The sequence below is a fragment of the Lingula anatina genome, chromosome 6, assembly GCF_051362555.1.
Source record: "Lingula anatina isolate TDL-2025a chromosome 6, LinAna3.0, whole genome shotgun sequence".
NCBI classification, from domain to species: domain Eukaryota; kingdom Metazoa; phylum Brachiopoda; class Lingulata; order Lingulida; family Lingulidae; genus Lingula; species Lingula anatina.
In genome coordinates this window covers 5202037-5225053 of record NC_141772.1, presented here as the reverse complement: position 1 = coordinate 5225053, position 23017 = coordinate 5202037, and the positions used below count along the sequence as shown (strand labels likewise).

General features: G+C 37.3%; 4 protein-coding genes across 4 annotated transcripts; 1 reads left to right on the top strand and 3 right to left on the bottom strand.

The window, feature by feature from the left end:
- Window positions 1-8880: 8880 nt before the first annotated feature.
- Window positions 8881-10558, bottom strand: LOC106166550 (uncharacterized). The gene is made up of 3 exons (XM_013545152.2): window positions 10375-10558; window positions 9849-9935; window positions 8881-9512 (listed from the first exon to the last, which is right to left on the bottom strand). The coding sequence occupies exons 1-3, from the start codon at window positions 10556-10558 to the stop codon at window positions 8881-8883; spliced, it is 903 nt and encodes a 300-aa protein (XP_013400606.2).
- Window positions 10559-11681: 1123 nt separating this feature from the next.
- On the bottom strand, window positions 11682-15682 carry LOC147761039 (uncharacterized). The gene is made up of 3 exons (XM_087015967.1): window positions 15491-15682; window positions 13329-13412; window positions 11682-13027 (listed from the first exon to the last, which is right to left on the bottom strand). The coding sequence occupies exons 1-3, from the start codon at window positions 15672-15674 to the stop codon at window positions 12402-12404; spliced, it is 894 nt and encodes a 297-aa protein (XP_086872093.1). The 5' UTR covers window positions 15675-15682; the 3' UTR covers window positions 11682-12401.
- A 677-nt stretch (window positions 15683-16359) lies between these two features.
- Window positions 16360-18533, top strand: LOC106153851 (uncharacterized). Its single transcript, XM_013527961.2, has 3 exons — window positions 16360-17054; window positions 17386-17472; window positions 17671-18533. The coding sequence occupies exons 1-3, from the start codon at window positions 16871-16873 to the stop codon at window positions 18297-18299; spliced, it is 900 nt and encodes a 299-aa protein (XP_013383415.2). The 5' UTR covers window positions 16360-16870; the 3' UTR covers window positions 18300-18533.
- Window positions 18534-20223: 1690 nt separating this feature from the next.
- On the bottom strand, window positions 20224-21148 carry LOC106166537 (fibrinogen-like protein 1). The gene is made up of 2 exons (XM_087015129.1): window positions 21066-21148; window positions 20224-20734 (listed from the first exon to the last, which is right to left on the bottom strand). The coding sequence occupies exons 1-2, from the start codon at window positions 21146-21148 to the stop codon at window positions 20224-20226; spliced, it is 594 nt and encodes a 197-aa protein (XP_086871255.1).
- Window positions 21149-23017: the final 1869 nt, after the last annotated feature.

Sequence of the window (23017 nt, the reverse complement as noted above, 5' to 3'; positions counted from 1 at the left end):
GGCATGGATTTCTTGCCAACTTCTGTGAGAGGCACCTTTTGCGTTTGTTTCCTTGAGTTAGCAGGCGGCAGTACACCCTTTTCTCCTTTCATGTGATACTCTTTGATCGATTCTTTTGCCACGAGCGGGATACTTCCCTTTTCCCCTTTACTATTCTGTGCTCCTTTAGCATTTGCAACTACTTTTCCTTTAATTAATTTGACGTTAACGTTGCCTTTAAGTGGCTGACCAATTTCATGCGACTTTAAACCCGACTTTGCAGAGGTTGATATCACTGGCTTCTTGGCGACATTTTGTGCCCCTTTACCATTTTGAATTGCTTGACCCTTGATCAATTTGACATTGGCGTTGCCTTTGAGTGGTTTACCGATAACTCTTGAATTTAAACCCGACTTTGTAGAGGTTGATATCGCTGACTTCTGGGCGACATTCTGTGCTCCTTTAATATTCGCAACTGGTTGACCCCTAATCAATTTAACATTGACGTTGCCTTTGAGTGGTCCACCGATAACTCTTGGTTTTAAAGCCAACTTTGAAGGAGTCGAAATCACTGGTTTCTGGGCGACATTCTGTGCTCCTTTGGTTTTTGCAAATGCCTGTCCTAACGTTTTCGAAGTTGGTGCCACAACGAAACTTTGCTTTTGTTGAATATTCTTTTTCGGTGTACCTGTGGTGACACCTATGCGTGGGTTAGCAACAATCGCGCCAACTGATTTATTCGGAATAATTGGCACAGGAGATGTTACCTTCGACATTTTGACTTTTTGCACACTTGCAGTAACCTTCATTCTCTGAATCTGTAATTTCGGTGCTGCAGGCTTAACTGTGCTAGAAACCGCGGGCTTCTGCCCACTCTTCAAATTACCCATATATGGCGCCAATGTCAGACGTCCCTTCTTCTTCTTATCTGCTAACAAACGAGCCGCCAACTTCGGGTTAATGCGCACTCTATTGGTGGATAGTTTTTTGGGAATCTCATGCTTGCTGGATTTAGTGGGCTGTGCGATTTTGGGGGGAGGGAGGCCTACTTTTTTGTTTTGCGCCGGAGCTCGCGGAGGAAGTGGTGGTCTTTGTTTACCTTTTTTCTGATGGAATAACGAAGTGTCGTGAATATGGTTTGATCCTACCTTAGGTATGGGAGCAAAGTTTATCTTCGGGGATTTGATCACGTAATTCGGGTGAGGTCCCATATTCTCTCCAGATGGTGATTTGGATCGCTTCGGAAGAAGAGGTTTTTTTAGAACAAGCTTTTGGTACAGGTAGCTGTCCTCGGCTTTCGTGTTTGTTTTTGCACTGTTCCAAAGCGGCAACTTCACTTTTCCATCGTATTGCGAACTTAGTGGGTCAAATTCATCGTGGAATATCAAAATGGAGAAGCCTATCACCATGGAGACCGCTGCCAAGAGGATGATCAGTTTTCTGGGATTTCGCAAGCAGCATTTCAACAACATTATCATATGTTCCATTGTTCTTCTACAGTCGATTAAAATAGTGACTATCACGTTGCCTGTCGGTAGATTCCTGTTGGTGTCAGAAAAGCATTTGTTCCAATACGGGAATTTTTCTCAATTCAGATGCGCAGGTTCATTCGTTGGTTATAAGCGAGTTTTCTCTCACTAAAGGTCTCTTTTCTACGTTATATAATTAAACTGTGAAGTGCATCATGTGCTCCGACATATGTTCGATAAATCCTTCGTGGGAATTTCACTTACTTAAAAGTGAAAAAAAATTGTCATAGTTTTCAACGTCCTGTTATTTTGCACCCCCTTCGCTGTCTTTTTCTTAAGTTCATAGTGTAAAAAGTCTAGTAAACCTGGAAGAAGCAGCTATGTCACCTGTAAGATATCTTACCAACCAACAACTGTGGTGTTTATGTGTCGTGATACAACGTTTTTACCTAGGTTGAATATTCATATGAAAATAGCAGTCCACATCGCATTATTGAGAACAGAGAACTCTTTCAACACGGATAAGACGCAGTTTGCGTGCGTGTACCAATAGACCCGTTTGAAGTTGACAATTTTGGATGGCGTGTACGGAAACATAGGTTGCTGTTTGTGCATAGAGTGCATTGGATTTGGTTTATTTAAATGAACCTTGTATGCTTTTAAATATTGCATGTGTCTTATTGCATGTAAGATGCACTTATATGTATAATGCAATGGGGATTTATTACCGCTTAATTATGCTTCATTGTAGTTTAGATAATATTATACTGGGTACAGTCATTTGGCTGGTAGATTATTTTGAAAGTATGCATCATAACAATCGTCGTTACTGTGTGCATCTCTTACATTTATTCTTTTACTGGCTTACCGGTTAACGTGAAAACAGTAGCTTAAATGTATGACGGCACTTTGTTTAAAACATAAGTTAATATTTTCTTCTCTCATACTCTCAACTGAAAACGGCAATCAATCTGTGGACCACAGCGAGAGACACTGCTAACACTGTTTCTTATATTATATGCTTACCAACACACGTACAGAATATGCTCTTTTAAGAATTTAAATTTAAAAATTTAATAAATTTAATAAATTAAAAAATCCCATAATGATAGCAAGGAATTATATCCTATCTAAATTGTTTGATCATAGGCAGTGCATTATGACAATTGCAGCCATTAAAATTTAGCTATCAACTGCCTTACAAATTACTCTGACCTCAAATTTTTAGACTTTACAAACTTTTAATTAATTAATTAATTAATTAATTAATTAATTAATTAATTAATTAATTAATTTGTTTATTTATTTATTTATTATTATTTATTATTATTTATTATTATTATTTATTATTATTTATTTATTTATCATTAAACCCCCCTCCCCAACTCTCACCCTCTCTCAAAAGGACTTCCCGGTATATTTTGAATCCACATTGGTACAGCATCGTGAATACATCTGAATCTACACGTAGCCTATTTTGGTAGTTGGTCGTTTAAGAACTATTTTCACTTTTTTCACTTTTTTCAATATTATCCTCTGTATTTGCCATTATCAGTTAGATCTAAGAACTTTGCTATATATACATGTACACTGCTGTAGCCGAATTTTACCGACAATCGACACTGGTCAAGATTACAAGTCATCTGCTGCTTATAGCAAGAAATCTTTGGACACGCCATTCTGCGTGTATGTCAAGCTTTGGAGTTTTAGTACGTGTCTGTAAACAGGAAACGTCGATGAAAATAATTATTTAAATCTACAAAAAGTTTGACAGTAATAAAGACATATTATAAAGGCATATATAAAGACATAATAATGTATATCTTTTCTCATGCAAATGACTCCAGCCCTACTGAGATGTTAGACTGCGTTCCCACAGATTTTGATCGACCCATCTGGATCGACCTAACTCCCTGGGGGCTCACGCTAAATTGCTATCAGCTCAAGAGGCTTAAATGTCTGTCATGCCTACCGAATTAGCTAGGGTAAAGATAATAACCCCTTACAGCTTTACTAGACGTGACAGACATTTAAGCCAGCCAAGTTGACAGCAATTTAGTGAGACTCCCCAGATCTAAATATCTGTGGGAATGTTCTCTTACAGTACATATCAGCCGTTGTCTAATATACGCTTTTTATTTTGAATTGTGTTACATAATATAATTCTGCTGATGGGTATAGTAATAAAGTCGTTCTATGAATCGAATCAAATGTATCTCCGATGTAAAACCCTTAAGCGTACATAACGCTCAGCGCCAGCTTTTTGGCACAAGGCACCTCAAATCTATAAAATGTGTGGGTACATTGCGCAATTTCATTTGCATTCATGTAAGGGGTGCATTTGTGTTATTTTACATTTTATAAAGCAACCATTTCCTTGCGGAGAAGAGTAACAGCTACAGCATATCTAAAGGATAAAGCTCATTTTGATTGCTCTCAATAGCATCGTCCGCCGTGAGGTAAGTAGTGAAAAAGTCCTTAAATTTGAACTATGGGCATGCTTAAGGCGCCTGTGTAGAAACGGATTATATATTTTGAAGGGTAGGCCTACATATATCAGGACAATTCGTCTCTCTCCCCCGAATATTAACCCCCGGACAATAAACCCAGCCCTAGACAATTCCCCCAAGACAGTTCACCCCCCTCCCCTGTTGTTCAGAACACCAACCGCCATCAAACGAAATGCAAAATAAAATCACATTTGTTTGCTTTTAGCAAAATTGATAAAATGGTAGCGTATGTTTGATTAAAAATGATATGTAATGGAAAATGTGCAAAAGTTGCATCTAAAGCTGCATCTAAAGTTGCATCTTATAATTTAAGATTATCTCTCAGGTCTGTTCAAGCTTCCTGATCTACATGTAATATATCATTAATAGTCAATCCTTTTGTTTTTATTTCATAAACTGTCTTCTTGTTATATTCAGTAAAATAATCATGAAATGTATAAGTGTCTCAAATAGATAGAAAAAAGCAATGTATTTTTCTTTCCTTGGATGGGGGGGGGGGGGGGGGGGTCTTGGGGGCTTGTCTTGGGGCGAGAGGGAGATTGTCAAGGGGGAATTGTCCGAGTTTTAGCTTCTCGGGGAGGGGGGGGTTGACGTATATTTGCTTTGAACACGCAGTCATGTGACTGAGTAAAGTAGCTAATTCCAAATGCAACTTGTAAGTTACAAACTTCATAGTTTATTCGCAGCTGCGGTTTGTACAGTATTAGCCTTGTTAGGATAAAAAAAAGACATATCAAAATGGGCAATCAGAATATAAACCATCGGTGGGTATTAAACTGGACTTCTTAACTTTATGAGATTATAAAACCACTAGAAGAATATGTATAAATTATGTCCATTAACTGAAATGAATTGTCGACAAACAAATGTTTACCACCTGCATTATTATGTAGTGGTTTATAATGGTCTTCTAGTTAATCGCCTAAAAACTTTTTATTGAGCCCTACCTTAAATAACTTTGTTAGTTTTACCTTTTAAAAAAGAAATATATAAGATTTCAACAAGGCATGACGGCAATATCTAATATAACTTCAGACACTTTTTTAGTACATGTACTATTAACCTGAATTATAAAAGTACACTTAGGAGTTTACAGGCCACGAAGTAATTAGGGTGGTAGAGCTCACAATAAAAAAGCATAGATAAAGAACAAAAACATGTTCCCGGTTGTAGCGCCTTCTCGCCGTGGGCGGTAACTACCTGTTATAGAATGTTTGGGAAATGTCTGCGGTAAAACGGTTCCGTGAACAGATTTGCTTGGATGTTATGAGAGAGCTGCAAAGCATTTTACTATGGTCTTTAACGGTATTCCGAAGGACAAATACTAAATTTCACATCAGTGATAGGGACTGAGAATTTTTTCTATGAAAATAATTGAAGGATATCCAGCTATCCAGCAAGCAGCAAACATACGAAAAAAAAAAACTGATATAAAATGTGTTATTAAATAAAGTCGTCAACAGCTGCTGCAAGTGTGATTATAAGGCTAAATCATGACAGATTATTCAGTTCCTAAATGTCGCTGACCATAATAATAATAACAACCCATATGAAAGTACTGTTTGTGAAAAGAAGTAGTAAAAGTTTTTAAACAATGAATTTTGCAGAATATTTAATTTGACCTTAAAATTATTTATTTCCCTTGAATTTTCATCAATTTACTCTTAATCAACAAATGCATGCCGTTTGGAAAACTGTTGAGAAAATGACGGACGTTTTTGACATGAATATGTTTATTTTTACCTTCAGGAGTGAAATTCACCAATCCCCCCTCTCAATTACGTGACTCATATATTACAAGCTTAAGACTTAAGTGGGTGTACAGAACGTAATTTTGTCCCTATTTTGACCATGTCTGCATCTTTGGGGACGAAAGGTTGGGGACGGGGACGAGAGGTTGTGCTTAAAGCTGCTCATGTTCAATATATATAAATTTAACCTCAATTCACTTTTTACCCTTAAGCAATACCAATATCAGAAAGACTGAAGTCAACAATTTTTTATAAAATTGATAAACATATTTTTCCCACAGAACACAGCGTAGGTTCTTCCACCATCCTGCATTCTTCGAGAGCTGTATCAGGAAAATTGATTGTTCTGCTGTGCCTGCCCTTTGACCAACAATGGATGTTCAGTTTGTTGATATAAATAGATTCGTCATCGCACGTATGTGTCTTGTAGGGCTATGCGTAATCCTTCTATGCTACCAAAATTTTACACTACAAAGTATTGGCCAAGTTACGCTGATGCCCAAATATACAAGAGGAAATATGAAGGATCTTGGCTCATTCAAAGGAGTTAAATACCACCCAAAGGTAAGGTGTACTTACACACACATTCTACATGAATTTTTCCCTTTATCTTCTTCTTCTTCTAATACTATTCTAATACTACTTCTTCGCCTGATAATTTGTAAATAAGCAATATCCGTCTCGGGTTCTAATTAGTCCGGACTTCACTGCACGGTTGCATGGCATTCTCTCTCTCTCTCTCTCTCTCATTCCAATTACCGACATTGAAGCATGCAGACTATCGCTGGTTCTAATTGTTCCCGATTTAACTGCACTGCCTCTCTCACTATCTCTCTCTCATTCCAATTACCGACATTGCAGCATGCAGTCTGGGCTAATGTCCCTGAAAGTTGGAAAGATGAAATGGCAACCAGACGAAATAAGCTAGAGAGAGCATGCGCAGCTTCGAAAGATCCATTCATACATGTAAACCAAACTATTACTCGGAACATGACTCTTCGAAATATATTCGTTGATGACCGTCACCGGCTCCTCCTCTGTGCCATTCCAAAAGTTGGTTGCATCAACTTTTATCGACTATTGAGCGCTTTGACTGCAAATCTTGATGCTGACAAATATGCAACTATTGACGGTCAAATTGTATACTTGGGTTACAGACCAAGATTACGTAGTCTAGACACTTTCTCTGATTTCGGAATAAAGTTTCGACTCAAATATTATCTCAAGTTCGTACCAGTACGTCATCCATTAGAACGATTGGTTTCGGCATACCGAGATAAAATAGAAGGAGGTAATAAATATTACACAAGACTCCTCGCCAGAGAGATTTCCCGTTACGAAAAGAACGTCACGAACGAAGTGAGACGAACAGGTAACTGGTCCTTTGCTGCTTTTGTGAAATACTTGGCGAATTTCAGACACGAACCACATCACCAGATCGATATTCATTTTAAAGCCTTTCATGAGATTTGTTTCCCGTGTTCTGTTCATTATGACGTCATCGCCCGTCACGAGACCGTGGGTCGTGACGTCAGCATGGTACTTAAGATGATTCGTGCCAAGTCTGGGCTTCAGTATCCAACCAACGATAGGAAACCAACACACTCCGAAAACGTTTGGCTGGATTATTTCAGACTGATTTCCAAGGCTGACGTGGCTAAACTATGGTACAACTACTATGGAGCCGATGGCCGACTGTTCAATTACAATCTTACAGATGATATTGGACATGACAATGAAGAATAATTATATCATTTGAAAATGCGGCGGGTCGGGCTTACGTAAAGCTGCATAGGTTATCAGGGGTTGTAGCTGATATAAAGGAGTCAAAGCGCAGGGTCATTTTGGCGGTCCTACAGCAGACATTAAAAATTCATGAGGAGAATGCTTAGAGGCGCACATTGCAACCACGATGCATTTTTAAACCGTTTTTAAGTAACTGAATCGGGTTTTGGTATGAAGAACTAAAGAGATACCACCTAACGTTGGGGAGTGCGTATCTAAAATGCCCAACGCATTGGGGCTGAGTTAGGATGGGGATGGAGCTGTTATCCCGACACTGGACGTCTAATCTGTTTCACTGAATGTTAAACTGTAATGATTAGCACTAGCGTAACTATTTTGGAGAGTCTGGAGAGGAAACGAATGTCCGGTTCATCTTTATTTATTTGAGTTTTCTTCCTTCTAATCTAATCTAGATCACACTATAATAATATGGGGTACTTGATTTTTTACAATAATGTATATGTTGCTACACGCATGTATTATATGGTTGAACAGACCTCTTATAAAGTCTTCGCTGAGTTGTCAGGCGATTTGGGCTGCTTGGAAATAAAATGTAATTTGTAAAATTGGGCCGTTGTTATACGCTGTTCTATCTTTTTAGAGTCACAAACTGTAATCCAGCGAATGTTTTAGCACTTACAGCTCATCAGTAATCTCTCTGTTGCCAAAAGATGAAGACAGCACTGTTATGTCATTACCACATGGTGTTCTTAAAATAAGTATTATCAGTGTATTTTCTTTCTTAAAACGAAAATGAAACCTAGAAATATTTTCACCGGATACGCAAATAATAATAATAAATTACCTTTCGTTTTAACAAAAAGTTATGAGGTCGTTTGTACGTGAATGGGCTCTGAATAGCAGATTAAGAAAAATGCTAGGCTACACGTTTGATATAGGGCGCTATTTTGTAAACAAGAGAAAATGAGACATGATAATTACATCACCGAGATAAGATCTGCATGATCTTAAAAGGATACAAGATTATGAAAAGTAATAAAACAAGTATAAGATATTGGCGAAACATATATCATTTTATGGAATTTAAAGACAACAGTGTGTGAACAGAGGACACATCCCAGCCATCGAGTTACTATTAATCATCAGATGCAATCAATTGATAATAAGAGCCTATTTTTCTATTTTTTTTTCAAAAGGCGTAACGCAAAACCTTTTGCATAATGCCCCACCTCTGCCAGAAAAAATGTCCTTATTGTTGTCGTCTGTTGTTGTCTGTCTCTTACAACATTTCTCCTGTCATTGTCATTGTACGGCAGATAACTCTACATGAAGATGTCAAATGTCTTCCTTTATCGTGTTTTCTACTTATTCTCCGTTGATTATTGAAAAAAGATTTCAATAATTTTATCAGTATAGCTATACTTCTTATAAAAAGCAAATAGAAGAATCAAATATTGCCACAACTTTATGAAGCTTTGAGAAACTAGGGGCTTGTTTCTTTTCCATAAATACACCCTTCCAGACAACAATTAAAGTATCCTTATTGTATTCTAACAGCCTTTTACCATCTTCACTGGCCGTTGGCATAATAAATAACACCTTAGAATTGCCCGGTATAGCAGCAGCAAAATAATTCAACAGAATCATACAAGCTGCTGTGGTATCTGCATAGAGAGGACCAATGACATGACCACTTGGAACAGGTTTTATTGTTCCGTAGCCAACAATTTTTCCATTCTGCTGAATGACCTTGGTCTTGGATTCTGGTATCTCAAACCAAACCTTGAGGACCCGCTCTCTGGGAATAATATGAAAAGAGGTGTCGTAGTCCAGCAAATCTTTCCAGCTCACCTCAACGTAATCCTTTAATTCGTAGTCGACTTTAGCTTCTTGAGGAATGGGCATATTTCTCAACTGGAGGCTGTAGAGATTCACACCTCCACGTGGAGATCTGGTGTAGCCAAGTTTTACATACATTGGTTCAACTTGCAAAATAGCAACAAAGCTGATTCTTCTGTCGCCCATATAGCTTCCTACTCCATTCAAGAGTGCTTTTCCTGACAGTTGCAAAATGAATTTGGAATACAACAACATGTACACGTTAACAGTTGGAAAACAACGTTTTGCAACTGTTACAGTAAACTGCCAATGGCAAATGGTAATTTTTGTTAATCTTAAAATTTAAATTGGCTAATTATTCTCAAAAGTAAAATAAACTAACAAAGTGCTCGCTTATGTGGCCTAAATGACAAGACGTGTTTGGATTTTTTGAATCGCTAGTTAAAACTGGTACTATGGGAACCTGTGTGATTATGAGGCATATTTTGTTGGTGGAATGGCGTTAATACATTCATAAAATTAAAACCGACGTGCCTACCATGAGTAAAACTCACCAATGTATTTCCCTCTATGTTCTGGTTTAACTATCAGGAAGCCAAGGAAGCTAGTTGTTTCATTGATATTGTATCCCATAACAAAACCTGCAGTTATATAAATATACGCACACTTTCTGATATACAGATTTGACATTCAATTTTAAACATTCCCAATTCCTTACCTGGGAAATTTCCCCTCCCGGACAATTCTTCTGTGATGAACTTTTGGTCATAGGTCATTTGTCGCACAACTTTGCAAACAAACCTTTGAGAACCCCTATAGAAAGATGGTCAAGTGTCACTACCAACAGGTGTGTAACTGACCTTCAGTCTGACAGAACTCTATGTAAGCAGAGCATATACATCTTCAACATGGGTCAACTTCTCATTAAAATTATTCGTTCCCTAACTTACGACTTCAAATTGGTCACATTTTAAAGGGAGAAATGAAAAGGCATGATGTACAAGAGTTCCATTTCTCACAACGATTGAGCAAACGAAATCTCGTAGGGCCTACATGTAAGTAACTTTTTCATGTTTTCACCCAGAATTTCGCCATCTTGTTCTGCCACAAACCAACCGTCCTCGGCTATTTCAATAACAGCGCGAGTAACTTGAAAACTGCAGCTTGCCCATCCTTCTTGTTTCACTATTTTCCAAATTTCCTCGACGTCATCAGATGTTGCCTGACGAATCTTGAAACAGTTCTCGTTTTTAGGCACTGCCATGCTCGAGGCTGATAATTCGTCGAAACTTCAAATTGGGTCACAATATTTTTGTTGTTGGGTTGATGTTGAGTCGTGATATGCAGGTAAATGCAAATTGCTAAATCCCAGCGCACTACATGTAATAGTACACGTGCTGCTTTATTCCATTACCATGTCTTTCCGTTATTACGGCGCGCATACTGATGATCTACAAATACAACACTTAAACTTGAACAATATATTGTTTGTGTGTAAATGTGTATACACCTGTAAATCTCCAACACAAGTTGTTTTTTTTTATTCCTTGAGTGATGCAACAGTGCATTAAAATAGTTATTGAGTATTACTTTCACCATTGGTACGTTTTTTAGTTATACTGAGCCACAAAATGAGTAATTTGCCTGTGCTTGTCATTCATCCCTCATACAATATCATCTTAACAAATGAATGTTGCACCCAGAGAAAACGTATTTTCTACCTGGACAACCTCTAACAAGGTCAAAGATTTCCCTTTTTTCTATAAAAATCTTTTATTGTCTCTAAATGATTTGCCCAATTTTATTCGTAAAGAATGATACTTGACAACTTGTGGGGCCTGTTTACATATTGCCGTTGTACAGAGCACTATGGGATTATTTTGAGTTTAAAATGGCGGCTCATATGGAAAGAGTGTACACTGTTGCTCGAAATGCTAGTCACACCTAATAAAATGAATTGATTTTATAAGAATTGGCAATTTTCATTTTTTTTTTAAATAATTGCACTGAATTTCAGTGAATCAAATTTCATCAACGAATTAAGCGTGATATAAGGACTCCGACATGACTCCAGATTGGACTCATGCTGTCTTCCACTTCAAGTGCACAGAGAAGCATAACAAACAACATCTCACCTTCAGTGCCGAATCAAAAGTCACTTTATTCTGTACATAATGCACATTTTATACATTTTATCTATACAAATGGAAACGAATATACGTGGCACAGTGACTTCAACTGATTTACATAATAATCGTTTTGCAATATTAACAGGTGAGGGTTTCTAGCCTACTTATCAGATTTAACTCTTGCATCTGTAGTTGGCATATATATCCTCTACCAGGGCAACAGATTGATTTTCCATAGATATGTCTATAGATAGTCATTTTGGCTCTCAGTCGATTCAGCAAAAAAAGTCCACAATAATGACTGCGGCCTTGGTAGAGGGTACACACCCTCACAGAGCATGTTAACTGTTCATGCAAGACTGCAGCCAATTGAATGATAACATGCTGACTAAATATGATAACACAATTATGGAATTGGTGGAGGTTCCCCAATTTTGTATTGCTGTAAGGACAGGGCCTAGATCTTTTCACGGTTTTCGGAGCACCTGGTGTCAAACTAATCCCATCTCGTTGCGACTAGTGTCAATCAAGTTTCAGTTGAGACTTAGGAAAGATTACTGATATTTTCGTCCTATTACAGAGGATTGAGTGGCAATCATTCTCTGTTATATATGCAGATAAACAAAGTTAGTTTTGAGAAAGAGATCATCATGATGATCATTCTGTAACAATCACAATGGTTACCAGACTTCGTCTCTCTTATTTGGTTATATTCCCCTATGTGCGTACACATAATCTCAAAAAGAAAAAAATCTTTGCCGTCTTGAAAAGATGTTTTATGTCAATTTACGCCTTTTTCTTAAAACCGATATCCAACATTACAGACAACAGATCTGACTAGGATCACAAATTAAGATGGCCAGCGTTTATAAAATGGCGTCCTATCCCAAAGTTAATCTGCTAATCGGAGCCCCTAGTTTTCATATGTTTAATTTATAGAATTTGTAGCTAAGATATGATGCCAAAAATGTCATAAAATTAAGCAAGACTAATCAAAATAGGCATCAGTGCCAGAACTTTGCTATAGTTTTGTATGGAAGAAGTAGCTGATTTTTCCATTGCTACTCCTTTCCATTCATATGTGGTCTTGTCACAATCTATTATTTGCTTACCGAATTCACTGTCATCGCGGATAAGAAGAAACACGGCTGCGTTTTGGGGTAGGAAAGAAACGAGATGTTTCAGCAGAAAGAAACAAGCGTTTTGGTCATCTGCATAGAGAGGGCCTAGCACGAACCCGTGTGGAACAGGTTGAATACAGCCAAAACCAACAACCTCGCCGCTTTGAAGTACTAATCTGGTCACAGATCCTTCTATTTTAAACCAAGCTTTGAGGACTCTTTCCCTTGGAGTAACATGAACGGAAGAATCGTATTCCAGCAACTTTTCCCAATCGACATCCACGTAATCTTTTATGTCGTACTGAGTTTCGACACCAGTTGGGACTGGAATATCACGCTTGGAAATGCGACATAAACTCATTGGCCCATGCCGTGATCTGAGGTACCCCCATTTGGTATACATTGGCGCAATTTCAAGAAGGGAAATAACCCTTAGATTTTTATTCCCGTACGTCTCTTCAATCGCATCTAATAAAGCTCGCCCTGGGAAACAAGAAATAAAAAAAAAAAAAGAAAAGAAACGTTAGCAGTGTATACATTTTATTTGAATCAGCATTATGAGACCATGATACATAATTCTCTTCCACTATAATATTTGCATTTTCCGAGTGAAACAATTTAAGTGACAACAGGCGACTAACGCAATGTAACGTTACAGCAACCTGGCATCCATGTTGGTGAAATTGTGAAATTGCCATTGTTTTCGATTCATTGTTGACACAGACTTGTTAAGCATTTCAATCCAGTTCTTGATACCTTCATAATAACCCCAAGAATCACTCACCGATGCCTTTTCCTCGGTGCTCCGGTCTGACGATGAAGCATTCGATTAGTTTACTTTCATTTAGATCTGTCACAAGCACAATACCTATAGAAAGGGTGAAAAAGTATTTTAATTAAATTATTAAAATAAGTCGTTTATATAGAGATTAAATATTTTAACTACACACACTGGACAATAGAAGTGTCACCCCTACTGAACCAATACTTTGGGAAGATAAATGACCGTGGAATGATATGCTTCTGGTATCATTTTATTAACATCAAATTTCACAAAAAGACCAACAATACAATTCCATGGTACAGCGGTTTTATACTCATTAGTCACATTATAAGCAGACCAGGCATTATAACTTTGATTACTCTGATTCAGGGGGTGACACTTCTATTGTCCAGTGTGTGTAGTTTTGTGCGGGTAATAACAACGCTATGTACCAGTATCTGTAAGTACTTCTTCACGCAATGAAACGCTCATGAAGGCAAATCTTGGGTCTGTCTGGGCTTAAATGCCTTAGACAACTCAATGGTTGTTTATTTAAGAGTATCGTTACCCTTCGACCAAAACTCCTTAATTACTGGATTACATACATTCTTTTGGGTAACAGATAAATCTTCAGTGTTCAGTGACTTTGGGATAAAAACTGAAAAATCTGTTTCTTAATCTTCTCCTATATTTGAGCACCCACGAACACCATTTAGTACTCCAAAACCCTGTCATCGATTTTTCGTAGAAGTATTAGTTCAGACTTTATCGTCGATTAAGCAAAATAATGCCTTTGTTAAATGAAAATTTGTAATTAGGGGCTCATACTCCATATCAAAAACATTTAAACCAAAATGACGGCACATGACTATAGCTAATACACTCGTGGTCAACTCTGCCAATTTGCAAATCGTGATAAAATCTTGTTTAGGGATTAAGTTACACCCATACCAAATTGCTATCTCACCTCAAAATAGAAAGATGTAAAATTGACAGATTAAAACTTTGAGTTGCCTATGCTTTTACATTGCATCAAGAAATATAAACGCCGATGTTTCATATTTTCGAGTTTTATTTTCATTGTTTTAAATCAGCACAAAGACAGATGTATTATTGAATAATTAGATGCAGGAAAAAACTCATTTTCGGTAGCTGGATAATAAGAAAGGGTCACAATAACCTTAAGCGAGGTTTAAACTACGGCAGATAATAATAAATTAGACTTAAAAACGAAAAACTTTTACATCTTTTTTTAAATTAGAACATCTTATGGCTAAAATGACTAGGGTAGAAATGTATTACTAGTAGTAGTACATTAAGACTGGTTCTTCGGTATTTCAACTTAAATAAACCATACTACCATTAGTCGCCAAGGAAAACAGTTTGAAAGGATTGTAGTGTAGATGCACTCTTAATATAGATCTAGATGACCTGACACTGGTGTTTCGGGGTGATGCTTCGTGCATGTAGAAGAAACACAACTAACTTTGTCCCTTTTCTGATAAAAAGCGGTCATGGCCTAGATACTGTCCTCAAGCAGCCCCGGTAAGTACACCACGCTTGTGTTACCATTAGTCGCCCAAGAAAACCGGGTACAAGGTCAGCCCTATAGATGGTCATTAAACCAGAAAGCACTTACGGGGTCGTTAAACAATATATGAAAAAAGAGGGGTAGGCACTTTGTGTTACGAACATAAAGGGGTGATATGTCTAAATCTAGATCACCTGACACTCGTGTTTCGAGTTACTGTTTCGTACATGTAGAAGAAACACCACTAACTTTGTACCTAATAACAGGGGCGGATCCAGGATTATTTGAAAGGGGGGGGGGGGGGTCAGCCGATGCGAAGCAGACACCCGTTTGACACCCGACTTTGGCGTCGGTTTCGGGACCCTATGAAGGAAAAATTTGGTATTTGAGAGGGCGAAAGGTGCAATTTGGTACGGTTTAGAACTATGATTAGTTAAAATTTAAATTTCAAGAGGGGTCCATTGGATTGTCCGAAATTGAAGGGGGTGGGGGTCAGGCCCCCCCTGACCCCCCTCCTCTAAATCCGCCACTGTAATAATTATCAGGTGTTGAACACAGCTTACAATAATAATAATAATAATAATAATAATAATAATAATAAACTTTTTCGAAGTTCTTATGTTAGGTATTACGATTTCTATAACTTTTTTACCGACGATTTTCCCGTCTATTTCAGCTATAAGCCAGCCATCCTTGGATATTTTCAACGTCGCCTGTATCATACGCAGACTGAACTCTTTCCAACCTTCGTTGAATATTATGTTACAAATAATACGATCATCACTCGCGATCGCCTTGCGAATCCTATACGATTGAACTCCACACTGTCCTGCCATTCTTTTCTTTTGGCCATTACATTCTATGACGTAGGTGTGGCTAATGCGATAGTAAACATTTATCAAAGCTGGCAGATAACTCCGCTATCGCAATAATGTCCATAGACAGCTTGTGGTAGGTGGAAACTTGCACATTAATTAAAAAAAAAAAAAAAAAAAAAAACAGGATATATCACAACAAAGTTTACTTTTTCACCATACATGAAATGTCTAGTCCTTGATAAAGAAACAACTGGTGATGCAGACTATATTTGGAACATGTCTGGAAAAAAGGGTTGGAAAGACCAAAGTGGGGATATAACCCATGTACAAGAAAACCTTTTCAACCGGCTTTAATGTATTTTATGTGTCTTAGAACCTAAAAGCTCACCAACCAAAGCCCTATTTTAACTCGAACAGATATAACTTAAACAGGATTATATGACACCATTGTCATATATATATATATATATATATATATATATATATATATATATATATATATATATATATATATATATAGCCTATATATATATATATACTGGTATTGCATTACGCAACATAACCTAACATGTGGGACTTGACCTGTCACATCTGTGTTTCACACACAGGATTTCACAAAGCGGGTTGGTCTCATTTACATCAATAGAATTCATATCTTTACTGTATAGTCAAATGTTCACAATATAATATGACGTGTTCATCTAGTCACGTTATCTAGTTATCCAGACGCGTTATCTAGTTTTTTCCTCATACTGTTCAGTTGCCATGGACATTTATTTATTTCCCCATTTTGATAACTTTGTATCATATCTTTTTGCCCCATTGTGTGGGGGGATGTATGGGTCCTAGTTAAATTTGATATTGTTTTGATCATCCCCCTCCATTTTTGTAGCTTTGTAACATATTATTTTTTCGTCAATTTAATAAATGATAATTTTCAGCTATATGGACCTGACCTATTTAACTTTTGAGCGAGAACAGAGCTTCGTTGAGCTTGTGAACATTTGACTATACAGTAAAAATATAAGTTCTAATGATGTAAATGAGACCAACCCGCTTTACGAAATCCTATGCGTGGGAAATACAGATGTCACAGGTCAAGTCCCACACGTTATGTGTAGAAATTGCTTGCGTCAAAACACGGAAAAACCCACACGTTTGGTGTAGTCTATATAAGGGCCAATTGAACCAAAATTCACATTAAGTAAGGCAGCATGATGTGCAGCACATCGAAAACCCCGTTAGTCCTTGATAAAAGAACATTTGTTGAGGCAGACGACATGTTGAAAATGTTTGTAAAGGAAGGCTGGAAGGACCAAAGTCGAGATATATTACAGGCAACGTTTCGTCTGGCTGGAAAAGGGCAGTTGGTGGCGAAATACGATGGTGTCGTCGTAGGTAAAATGAGTCGCAGTAAGGTTTAAAACTAATTTTAAAACATTGAAACACAAAATCGCAGGTCACAATATATTTAACTCTTTTTCATTTCATTTGTTCTTTCTTTAATTCACTGAAATGCATCGGATTTGTAGCAATGTTAAAAAGCCCCAACAATGTCTAAATTCCTTGTGTATGAATCTTGGCTAAGCAAAATCCCAGTTTGATTCTCCCTAAAATTGAAACTGTTAAAGCATATTTAACACACACACACACACACACACACACACGGTATAGTAGAAGGGATCTGTATATCTTCTAACTAAATTTTAATTTTGTTTTCACATTCCAGGCTTCGTTACGCTTTACAATTTTAGCGAAACAAACAGCTTTCTAAACTACCTGATCGTTAAACCGGAGCATAGACATAAAGGCTTTGGTGAGTAGATACAGACTAAGAGATACAGTCTCCAAATATTGTTTCACTCACTTTACTGACATAACTTTTAGTTGCAGTTTGTAATAATAATGATTAGAAATCTTTCTTTATAGTTGAGATTAAAGTTTCATAAAAATGAGCAATGTGTTTTGAAATGATTTACCCTTCGTGATTTGTTTGTTTGTTTGTTTTCCTCAGGGAGCGCAATGTTAAGGAAGGCACACCAATTAGCAGAGGCCAGAACAATAAGTTTCATTGCCACTCTTCCAGCAGTGCCACTGTACGAAAGACATGGGTACGTAAAAGGGAAGTTCGGTTTTGCATCTTACAGTATGATTATGAAACATATCCCAGTCTCTCCAGGCGCTGGGTCAAAGTACGAAATAAAAGCTAGCCGTGATGTTGACTGGAATCAGCTGGTGAACTACGATACTTCTTACCATGTTTTGTCAAGGGAACATGTATTAAAGACTTTCTGCAGTATAAAGGGTTCAACCACAAAGGTCATACTAGAGAGGGGCAAAATTGTAGGCTATGGGACAATCCGACCAGTTCTAGCAGGATATCTTATAGCTCCCCTCTATGCAGATAATACAGAGGCCTGCATGGAGCTCCTAAGAAGCCTTGTTGGTGTCGCCCCATCTAATTCACCCGTTGTTCTGGTGATCCCGAATGTCAGTCAGGCCGGTAAGATTCTTTTGGACGCTAACAAAAATGACGTTAGGGTTTTATGGGAGGGAGTCAATATGAGCAGCAAAGACACTCCCGATATACCAAAAATGAACAATGTCTTGGCAATACTGAGCCCTGCCATTTGTTTTCTGTAAACTAAGCACCTGGGCCATTGTGTTTTGATTATGATCATGCAAGTGGCACCTTTCAAGCACGCTCGTATTCAGGGTTTCTGGACAATTTGCTTTAATTTTCCGGTCCCAATACCATACTCTGACCCTGTTATCTGTTGCTTCACCAATTTGCAGTTATATAATAATTCAGAATCAAATGTGGTTTAACAATGAGCATGATAATGTCAATAAAGCATAGCCATATAGTAATGAGAACACTTATACACGTGACTTTTAAAGAACATATCCTGGTGCTAATCGTTTGAACATTGTTCAGCTATTAACGGTATCTCCCCTGGGACATATCAAAAGAACACAGTGCAAATTGATAACCAGTTTGTTTTTTTTTTTTTAATCTAAAGGCTATGGGGAAGTGGGGAGGGCCGTATTCCCAAGTAATAATCGTCGTTGAAAAACTGGTCATGTCCCATGGTCATTGGTGCATATATATATATATATATATATATATATATATATATATATATATATCGGAGAATAAAGTCAATACACCATGAAAAAGTGCTCCACCCATGGTGGCGGACCGTGGGGAGCTGGTATAGAAAATCAAGGATACGAATAAATTAGACTTTTCTCTCCATTTTATTAAAAAATGCCCTACGGCCGTTTCGGCCCAGAGGCCTCGTCAGGGGCGAAAACAAAACAAAACCAGGCCTCAGGGCCGAAACGGCCGTAGGGCATTTTTTAATAAAATGGAGAGAAAAGTCTAATTTATTCGTATCCTTGATTTATATATATATATATATATATATATATATATATATATATATATAATCATCTGTATGCCACTTCATAACGGATTACAGCCATTAACAGATTAACAGCTGAAAGCCAGTGTCGTTAAACATGTGGTTGATAGCTACATGCGGGTTGCTGTATTTTGTTTTTTGTTGCTAAGTAAATGAAATTGATGATATAATTAACACGCGCTGTCTCTCGGCTGGTGCCATGTACTGATGACGTTGGGGATTAAATTTGCGAATATCCATGAATATCGCAATTTTATTTTGATATTATTTCGTGCATGATGACAAATTGGCAAACTCCTTCCATTGCAATTTTCAAATGGATAACATAATTGTACTCAGAATGCTAGTAAAGTCCATGTTTTCGCTATTATTATTATTATTATTATTATTATTATTTATTGTTAATCATTAAGTATGTGGTTGTGTCCCAGATATAAAGGAGGTCAATTGTTCCCAGTAGTTAGACTTTACGTTCAGTGTTCAACTTATTTAGAAAGATGTAATGTAAAAATGCAGGTTGCGTTTTTGTACGCAAAAATGCAGGTTGCGCTGAAATTCTTTTCCATAGTACGTGAGCAAAGGGTAGGCTTGCGTACAGAAAACAACGTGCGTATCCATTACTGATCTTGGTAGACAATACTGCTAACCACAATTTAGTCGGTAGAAATAGTACTCTTATCGAATGCGTTTTGCCTTTGGCAAAGGTCATTAATGCAGTTGATTTTTTCCGAATTTAAACATTAATAATAGAAATAATAATAATAATAATATTATTATTTTATAAATTCCAATTATATCATTAACATGGCCTGAATATCATTGATTTCATGTTGTCGGTTACTTTTCACATTATGTAGTAATCTTTCTTCTACGTGAACATGTATACCAAGCCATATCCAGGCTTAAACAGACACAACAACAAACACTGATCAAACTGCCATAATTTACACAAGAAGTGCAAAAGTATTTCAAGCATCGATTTTTCATATGACATAGCTGCGAGGTAGATACCCGAATTGCGACGACCACTTCATACGTCTACATGTACGACATTGGATATAAAAGAAAGCCAATAGAGTAGAGATAGGAGTTATATTGAAATTTGTACAATCTCTAAATTAACATGGCTCTAGTTCAGTTTACTCAATTTTCTTTATCTTCATGACAGCCCAGTTAAGAAGATGGGTCTTGACACCTCTCTCTCCTTTAGGTACGCCAAAATGCTTGAAGTGCGCAAAACAAAACTGCGTGCAGTTGCCCGTGGTCGCCATTCTTGCTGTGAGTGCGATAAGTGTACATTCTCTGTACCACCATCCTCCCTGGAACAGTTCAGCACAATCTCTGTCGTTTTCGTCATCATTGTCATTGTCAAAGGTGGTAAATGGCATGCCAAAATGTGAAGGCCAATATTCCGGATCCTGAATCAGAGTTCCGTCCCCTTGCGAAAATTCGCTGAAAACGTATTTTTCTGATTCCGGGCCTATGCGAAAACCGTGGTGGATTTCCCAGTAGTAATTGTCAGTTGGCAAACTCCTTACTTCGACCATTAAGGAGTAGTTTCCCTGGTAGGTGAGATGATGAAACGCTTCCAGTCCCAGCCAGTAGTCACCAGTGACGTCACCGAATCCGATACGGTAATCCGTCCAGGACCTTCGCGAATAAAGTAAAAATTAAAATAATTTCACAGTGATTATATATCCTACCTTCCATTCCTACCAGTGCAGGATACCTCTATTTTTCAGATTAAATTACTATATTCTATCAGTTATATTCTTCTTCATCGTCGGAGTCGAAGAAACGACATGGGCGAACAGCCTGGTCAAGATTGATTTTAGAAATCAAAGTTCAAAATGATGAAAAATGCCGCACTTACATGTAACAACAATAATATCACACATTAAATAATAATAAAAAAAACATAAATTTGTAATTTAATGACAACACGCACACAGAGAAAGGGGCGGTGAAGATCAAAGCATACCTGTTGAAATTGAGATCTGGCCCTGTTCTACGCATCAGTACCGTCCACCCGGCCTCACAGGACACGCGGAGCTGTTTTCCCATGGACTTGACGTAAATATTATGGACGCCATTCACGCCATCTCAAAAAAAAAAAAAAAAAAAAAAAAAAAATGATCGAATAAATTTTAAGAAATAAAAGAAGAAATTAAAGAAACTAATTTATACAGGGAGACTAAATTTCAAACAATAAAAGACGAAGGAAATATGCAGAGAGACTAGCACATGAACGGAAACAGATTAACGGGATAAAAAAGCAACGCCCTGAATGGGAAAACATATAAGAGACCGGCACTACAATATGCAATGCTTTCATCGACGCTCTTTGGTCAGACATACTCTAATATGTCATATTTTCAACCGGACAAATTTATAATGGCTACATTTTAATTGTAATTCATCAGACTGTTCACACAGAAATCGACATGTAGGGAATGGGCTAAAATGCAGAAAAAACATTTTTTAATGTTTACTTATATGATATGTTGACGGTTTTCTGAAAGGTCTTAGTATTAAACGAATTCTTGACAAAAATATGTATTAATATTAAAGACTTACTATAATCAGCGCAGTCGCGTGGCACCTAAAATGGAAAATGGAACTGAGTATCGCCTTTGATAACGTATCTGATGCATTATGAGTTATGTAATATGAAAATGAAAAAAAAATGTATTGAAGTAACACCATTCTGCACCTAGATGAAGACCAAATGAGACAAGCATCGCATCAATATTTTTCTTATCAGAAAAATTGAGATGATTTATTAGGGATAACTGAACTGAAAAATATTCAACTATTTTGTGGACTGTGTGTTTGACTTAAAAACCTAACCTCCTTCAATTCTACATAAATTCCCCGTCCTCTACATGATCCAAATGCTATAAAACGTGTCTTTCAAAGAAAATGTTTACCCAACATGTTTTTTTCTAATTAGATTTCATTCCAGAATATCATATCAGACCACCATACAAACCTTGGTATAGTGTTGACTGGCAGCATCGTCTATGAGGGACGACTTGTTGGGGGAGAAATCAACGGTGGAACTCAGCTCACACACCGAGCTGCGTGCTCTCAAGTTAAAAGACATACATTGAAGGTTGCTCTGGCATTTTGCTCCACATTCAATTGCAGTTATCCCATTTTGCCGCTCTTCTGTTTCCAAAACAGAGTCAGGCAAGTATTTCCCTGGTTCAATAAGGAAAAGAGCGCCTTTTGCTACACTAGATTGGTTTTTCCCTTCTGTGTAAGACCGACAAAGTAACGTTGTACAAATGACGAAGCAAAGCACCCATTTTGTTGGCCTGCCCGACATGCTTACACCCAAACGGCTAAACTGGAAAACACTGAAATACGCTCACAAGTCTACTATAGTCTCAGTATATTAGTAAAGTGAAGTTTCTTGTCAACAATGATTGATTGTGACGTGTGAATACAATTGTTGTTGTTTTTTTTTTGTTGTTACCTATCTTTAATGATACATGTGTGACAAAATACCCGTCTTGTAGGCGACAGAGAGAAGCGAGCATTGGTCTGCGGGATGTTGGCGTGGAAAAAAGTATGTTGTATATTCATAAAGTTTGTCCTTTTTTTTGTGGTACTTGAGTTAATAATCAAAAATACGCATACATATCAAGTTATCGGGGATTGCATGGAAAGAGGTATTTATTCCGGAATTTTAGGCCACAAATGTACAATATATATATATATATATACAATAGCACATGATGTCTTACACAAAAATTATGTAATATACATATCCTTATTTTACGAATAAGTTCATATTTCTTTCCTTATTTCAAAACGGTCAAAGTAGGATGAAATATAGAAATAAAACTTCAGTTTCAGCGATGCAAGTTTATACAGACATTAATTGACACATATACAGGTATAGCTTACTGCTGCTAGAGCATTCCA

Bases quoted from the DNA above. Each gene is read 5' to 3' on its own strand.
- LOC106166537 (XM_087015129.1), bottom strand. From the start codon at position 21,148: ATGGGAAAACAGCTCCGCGTGTCCTGTGAGGCCGGGTGGACGGTACTG. The intron at 20,735-21,065 runs GTATGCTTTGAT...TTATTCGCGAAG, and splicing joins CCAGATCTCAATTTCAACAG to GTCCTGGACGGATTACCGTA.
- LOC147761039 (XM_087015967.1), bottom strand. From the start codon at position 15,674: ATGGCAGGACAGTGTGGAGTTCAATCGTATAGGATTCGCAAGGCGATC. The intron at 13,413-15,490 runs GTAAAAAAGTTA...CCCTTTCTATAG, and splicing joins AATAGACGGGAAAATCGTCG to GTATTGTGCTTGTGACAGAT. The intron at 13,028-13,328 runs GTGAGTGATTCT...CTTGTTTCCCAG, and splicing joins GCACCGAGGAAAAGGCATCG to GGCGAGCTTTATTAGATGCG.
- LOC106153851 (XM_013527961.2), top strand. From the start codon at position 16,871: ATGATGTGCAGCACATCGAAAACCCCGTTAGTCCTTGATAAAAGAACA. The intron at 17,055-17,385 runs GTAAAATGAGTC...TTCACATTCCAG, and splicing joins ATACGATGGTGTCGTCGTAG to GCTTCGTTACGCTTTACAAT. The intron at 17,473-17,670 runs GTGAGTAGATAC...TGTTTTCCTCAG, and splicing joins GCATAGACATAAAGGCTTTG to GGAGCGCAATGTTAAGGAAG.
- LOC106166550 (XM_013545152.2), bottom strand. From the start codon at position 10,558: ATGGCAGTGCCTAAAAACGAGAACTGTTTCAAGATTCGTCAGGCAACA. The intron at 9,936-10,374 runs GTGAAAACATGA...ATATAACTGCAG, and splicing joins ACAAGATGGCGAAATTCTGG to GTTTTGTTATGGGATACAAT. The intron at 9,513-9,848 runs GTGAGTTTTACT...TGCAACTGTCAG, and splicing joins ACATAGAGGGAAATACATTG to GAAAAGCACTCTTGAATGGA.